The sequence below is a fragment of the Lagopus leucura genome, unplaced genomic scaffold (assembly GCF_019238085.1).
Source record: "Lagopus leucura isolate 7727_CA_CO unplaced genomic scaffold, USGS_WTPT01 53593-0_obj-0_obj, whole genome shotgun sequence".
Classification (NCBI taxonomy): Eukaryota; Metazoa; Chordata; class Aves; order Galliformes; family Phasianidae; genus Lagopus; species Lagopus leucura.
The window spans coordinates 1-6194 of NW_024968032.1; the positions used below are offsets into that span (position 1 = coordinate 1).

At 51.2% G+C, this 6194-nt stretch overlaps 2 protein-coding genes across 2 annotated transcripts; both read right to left on the reverse strand.

Moving 5' to 3' along the window:
* Positions 1-8: 8 nt before the first annotated feature.
* LOC122193413 (olfactory receptor 52R1-like) lies at positions 9-482 on the reverse strand (the record flags this gene model as incomplete). Its single annotated transcript, XM_042894189.1, has 1 exon — positions 9-482. A coding segment is annotated over exon 1 (474 nt), but the record flags the coding sequence as incomplete, so codon positions are not given.
* Positions 483-5681: 5199 nt separating this feature from the next.
* On the reverse strand, positions 5682-6191 carry LOC122193412 (olfactory receptor 52L1-like; the record flags this gene model as incomplete). The annotated part of the gene is made up of 1 exon (XM_042894188.1): positions 5682-6191. A coding segment is annotated over one exon (510 nt), but the record flags the coding sequence as incomplete, so codon positions are not given.
* Positions 6192-6194: the final 3 nt, after the last annotated feature.

Sequence of the window (6194 nt, forward strand, 5' to 3'; positions counted from 1 at the left end):
GGACTCACCATGAGGACTCCACGCAGCAGCACCAGGCTCCCGAGAGCTGCCACCACCGGCATGGAGAGGATGCTGGAGTGCCGCAGGGGATGGCAGATGGCAAAGTAGCGATCCAAGGCCATGGCCATGAGCACGCCTGACTCCACTGCTGTGAAGGTGTGCACAAAGAGCAACTGAACAAGGCAGGAAACAAAGCCAATCTCCCTGGAGCCCCACCAGAAGATGGCGAGCGTTTTGGGCAGCATGGATGTAGAGAGGACCAGGTCAGTGAAGGCCAGCATGGCCAGGAAGAGGTACATGGGCTCATGTAGGCTTGACTCTGTCTTGATGACGATGAGAAGGATGATGTTGCCCAGCACAGCTATGGCGTACATGATGCAGAAGGGGAAGGCAATCCAGAACTGCTGCTTCTCCAGCCCAGGAATGCCAAGCAGGAGGAAGGAGGGGGGGTGGGAGGGGTTGGTGGAGTTCAGAGAAGACATGAAGCCCTTCTTGTCTCTTGCCTACCCTCAAGGCTGCTGTCACAAAGCATCCAGCACCCTCGAGGTGATGTGGTCAGCAGCAAACACAGACATCAGGGAGACGTGGTTTTAGAAGTGCAAGAGAGCCAGCCCTGGCACAGCTGCTTGCACTGGTTCAGGAGAGCACGTTTCCCACAAGTGCCTGTCAGTTCCCACTTACAAGTGTCCCTGTCTGTCCCTCATTCTGAGGCTCTTGGCGCATGCAAAACAGATTGTTAATGATGCAGATGCAAAGCAGTCCAAAGCAAACGTGGAAAAGGGCACAGAGGGGATGCAAAGTCATTGGCAGCAAGCCTCCAGCTCCGCAGAAGCTTTGTTCTGAAGCAAGCTGCCTGCTGCTGTGAGCAGAGGCACTGGGTGTTTGCCATGGGTGAGAAACATGCAACTGCAGAGCAAAGCCCCGAGGCAGTGGCCCCGCATTTGGAGAAGCCCCCTCCACGGCAGTGCTCCTGCAGTGCCCATTCCTGTCCTGCACAGACTGCAGCTCACTCAGCCCCAAATATGGCTGAGCTCCCGGGATTTTCCCTATAGGTGGGGACAGGGATTGCTTGAGAAGCCCTGCAGCACAGACAGGGCAGTGCTGGGGACCTGGCAAGAGCCTTCAGCAACTGCCCTGGGGCCGTGGTCACTTGTGTGGGAGAGGGGCAGCAGCAGCAAGAAGGGAGGGCATGGCATGTCCAGGGAGAGCGCGAGCCTCGAGACCAGCCAAGTTCTGCCCCAACCCTCCATACTCACCTGCCTTGTGCAGGTTTCCAGGCAGGGACTGGGCACTGTGGGGACCAGGAGATATTTATAAGCTACAGGTAAATCTTAGCAGAGTTCTGAATTTCCCCTGCCGATTAGCATGTAATTAGGGAGAGAAAAGAGAAACACAAAAGAAATCAACTTTTAATCACCTCAGTGCAGGTGAGCTCATAGTCTGTGAAAAACTTTGGTCAGTTTTCTTTCAGTACCTTCCAGAGTTTGTTGAGTTACTTGCCCCATGTTGTGGCTCATTGAACCTGCCTGTGTGATTTTTGTGGTGTCCACACAATATGGGATCATTGAATGGTTTGGGTTGGAAGGGACCAGTAAAGATCATCAGGGTCATGCCCCTTGGGTGCCATGTTGGGGATCCTTCGACTCCCTATCCTCTTTCCACCACAGTGCAACCCATCCTCCCACCCTTCCTTCCCCTCTATCTCTCTCCTTATCCCTCCCATTCCCTTATTTTAGGCCTTTTGCGTGTGAACTGAGGACTGTCCTTACTCTTCTGGAGTCAGCTGGGGCCCGAAGAATGCTCAGCCAACCCAGTCTATGGCTTCACAGTTCGTCACGGGATTCTCCCTGCGACCTCCTGACCTGTGCGCCTGATTTCTGCTCCTGATAAATGCTGCTGAACTCTGTAGAATGCAATTAAACACTATGGTGAGCCCTGGAAAGTAGAAAAATGCCTCTAGATCTCATTTAAGTCCTGTGAGAAGCCCAGGGCTGAAACAGCACCTATTCCATGCCCTCTTCTTACCTAACTACTGACCCTGGCCCTGGAGCAGCTGAACCAGGGTACCAAGACATGCCAGTGTCCATCACCCTCCTCTCTAAACGAAACAACGGATGCAAATTTTGGCTTACTTAGTTGGGGAAGAAATATCAATTAGCAAAGAGGAAGAGGAAGGCTACTTCTTTGCGTGGCCATTCACAAGGTGAAGGAAGAGATCAGCAAGTAGAGGCAGACCTCATAAAAGTGTCAGTAACCATCCAAAACGTATCCCTGACTGAGCTGCAAGTTTTGTGAAAACATTTGAGATTGCATCCATGTGATCCGTTTGTCCCCTGGATGCTCCAACACTGGGAACATGGTGCCAGCAGAGCAGACTGATAGAGCAAAGAAGCCAGGATGCTGGAACACCTCACCAGAGAAGGGAATATTGTCAACGCTGCTGGAGAAGGGGACAATCCTTCCCTCACTTGACACAGTATTCCAGGTGAGGCCTCACCTGGGCAGAGCAGAGGGGAGGATGCCCTGCCTTGCCCTGCTGGCTGCGCTCCTTCTAATGCACCCCAGGATCCCATTGCCCTTCCTGTCCAGCAGGGCACACTGCTGGCTCACGGCCGACCTGTCGCCCACCAGCACCCCCAGTCCTTCTCTGCAGAGCTCCTCTCCAGCAGCTCACGTCCCAACCTCTGCTGATACCTGCGGTTATTCCTTCCCAGGTGCAAGACTCAACACTTGCTTTCGTCACACCTCATCTGGTTTGTTCCTGCCCAGCTCTCCAGCCTGTCCAGGTCTTGCTGAATGGCAGCACAGCCTTCAGGTCTGTCAGCCACTCCTCCCAGCTTTGTATCATTGGTGCACTTTCTGAGGGTGAACACCTATCCACTCATCAAGGTTGGAGATGAAGATATTGAACAAGACTGGACACAACCCTGACCTTTGGGGAACACTGCTAGTCACGGGCCTTCAACGGGACACTGCAGCACTGATCACAACCCTCTGAGCTCGTCCAGTCAGCCAGTTCTCAGCCCACCTCAGCGTCCACTCATCTATCGCACACTTTCTCAGCTTCAATATCAGGATGTTGTGGGAGACTGTATCAGAAGCCTTGCTGAAGTCAAGGTAGATGATGTCCACCGCTCTCCCCCCACCTACTCAGACAGAGATGCCATCACAGAAGGCTATGAGGTTGGTTGAGCACGATTTTCCCTTGGAGAATCCATGCTGACTATTCCTGATGACCGTCTTCTCTTTCAGTTGCTTGCAGATGGCATCCAGAACAAGCTGTTCTGTCACCTTTCCAGAGACAGAGGTTGGACTGACTGGCCTGTAGTTTCCTGGATCCTCCTTCTTCCCCTTTTTGAGGACCGCAGTGACACAGGCTCTCCTCCAGTCTTCAGGCACCTCTCCTGTTCTCCAAGACCTGTCAGAGATGACAGGGAGCTGTTTGGCAATCTCCTCTGCCAGCTCCCTCAACACACGTGGATGCATCCCATCTGGGCCCATGGATTTCTGCACATCCATCCCAGATGCTCTGGGACCACCCCTTCCACAGTGTAAGTGAAGCTCTCAGTTTCCCAGGCTCTCTCTCTTCCCTCCAGTGTCCAGAAGTCCCGAGGGGCAGACATTGAAGTGACGACCGAAGCAAAGAAGGCATTTGGCATCTCCACCTTCTCAGCATCTCCCATTACCAGGACACCTCCCTTGTTCAGCAGGGGACCCGCATTGTCCTGAGTCGTCCTTTTACTGTTAGCATATGAAAGAGGAGCTCTTCTTATTTATCTTCTCCACCAGCTTAAGCTCCAGGCAAGCTTCAGCCTTCCTCATTGCTTCCCTGCAGGCCCTGACAACACTCCTATAGTCGTCCCAAGAGGACAGGCCCTTTTTCCACATTTCATGAACCTTCTTCTTCCCTTTGATCTTATCCATGATCTCCTTGCTCATCCACGCAGGTCTCCTGCCTCCTTTCCCCGGTTTCCTACTGTTAGGGATGCACAAGTCTTGAGCTTGGAAGAAGTGCTGTTTAAATGTTACCAAGCTCTCGTGAGCCCCCTTACATTCCAGCACTCTAGGCCATGAGATCCCTCCAAGTAGGCCTTGAAAAAGATCAGAGTTGACTCTCTGGATGTCCAAGATAGCAATCCTACTTTTTTGCTTTACTTCTTCTGCACGAGATCCTGAACTCGACCATCTCATGAGCGCTAAATCCCAAGGTGCCCCCAACCTTCACATCCCTAACAAGCCCATCCCTGCTGGAAAAGGACAAGGTCCAGAAGCAGCTTTGCCCATGGACTACCGTGGAGAGAGGTACCTGAGGGAGTGAGCTGTGCTGGAGGACGTATATAGCGACCTGGAAAAGGAGCACATATCCCAAACTCCAGAGAGCACCGTGTGCGCATGTTCCACGTGGTGGAAGTTTGCAGAGTGCACTCCTGACGTATGCCAGCTCAGTGGAAGTAGGGATGTGGAAAGTTGCAGAGCAGAGGTGTGCAAATTTTTGCTGGGGCTGTGTTGAGTGAAGAGGAATTGTCTCGGACTGATGTCTGGGTTGTTGCTGAGTGATGGCTGTGCACCCAGAGCCACCTGGCAGGGAAGAGCTGCTGTCACAATGGATGGCAGCAGGGACTGAACCTAATTACTACCTTGTACAGCTCAAATGCAGTCTGCAGGCTACGGGATGGACCTGCCTGATGTAAAGGAACAAATGGTGGGTGAATTTGCTGACCAGCTGTGATGATATTCCTGTGTCACCACTGGTATATCCAGCTCAGACACAGAGCAGGGAGCAGGGCCTCCCCGTGGGCAGCCCTCATTGTCACATCTGCTGTGGAGACAGAGAGCTCCAAGCAGTGCCAGGCCAGGTCGGAGATGTCCTCTGCGCCTGGTAACGCTGCTCACGTTGCACACAGAGCAGAGGCCCAGAGCATGTGAGAGTCAGATTCAGTACTTGAATTTGGGTCCACATCTGAGCTTCACCGCGTTGAGCCTCCTACCTTTCTGACATTCCAAGCAGAGGTTTAGTAAAACATGTTTACTGGTTTATTGGGATGTTTGACTGCTGGTGGTAGAGCACAGTCTTGTGAGCAATGATCTCTCTATGACTGGTCACTACCAATAATTTCATCGGTGAGAAAGTCTGTTTTTTTTAGGAAGGTTTGCATTTACGTAGGATCTTATGAATTGTCTTCTCTAGGAATGTTTTGGATGTGTCTGCTTCACAAACATAAAACAAAAGGGTGAATGTAGAGCATGAGATTCAATGTTCCCCGATTCCTCTACAAGGACAGCTGTCATTCACATCTGAGCACATTCACACAGCCCAGAGAACAGTGTTGGCAAAATGAGGGCTGCTACAGAAAGGTCTTTTGGAGATGCTCAGTCTGAGGGTCAGACTGGAAATATTTGTATTTGAAGAATATTTATTTGCCCAATTGTTAAAGTATTTTATCATAGAGGATTTTAAGTTCTTCCCAGCACTGTAAAAGGCAGACTGAAAGTCTTTCTGCCATCTTTAATTACACAGGAAATCTTTAATTACACTAGTAAAAGAAAATCTACCAAGAATGCTCACCATGTGTTCCATGAACTGAGAAATTTCCTGGAACAAACACTCTCAGCATTAACTGTTCAAATATATGGAAGTCATCAGTAGAAAATGAGAACCATTTGTGACATACAGACACGAGTCAGATTCCCCTTTGCTGGAAGAGGACAACTATCTTGTTCCTGAGTTTCTTGGTTCTCAGCCCATAAATGATGGGGTTTAAAGTGGAGGGCACCAGCATGTAGAGGTTGGCCACCAATATATGGATGTGCTGAGGGATGCTGTGTCCAAACCGGTGGGCAAGGAATGTGAAGAGTCCAGAGACATAAAATGTGAGGAGGACGCAGACATGTGATACACACGTGTTAAAGGTCTTGAGCTGTGTGTTTGATGACGACAGCTTCGTTATCTCTCGCAGGATCATGGTGTAGGACACAACAATCACCGTGAGGTCAGCTCCTATCACTGACAAGGCCACAGAGAGGCCGTAGGCAGCATTGACTCTGGTGTCCTCACATACCAGCTTCACCACGGCCATGTGTTCACAGTAGGAATGGGAGATGACATGATGCTGGCAGAAGGCCTTCCTATGGAGCAGGAAGCACATGGGACTCACCATGAGGACTCCACGCAGCAGCACCAGGCTCCCGAGAGC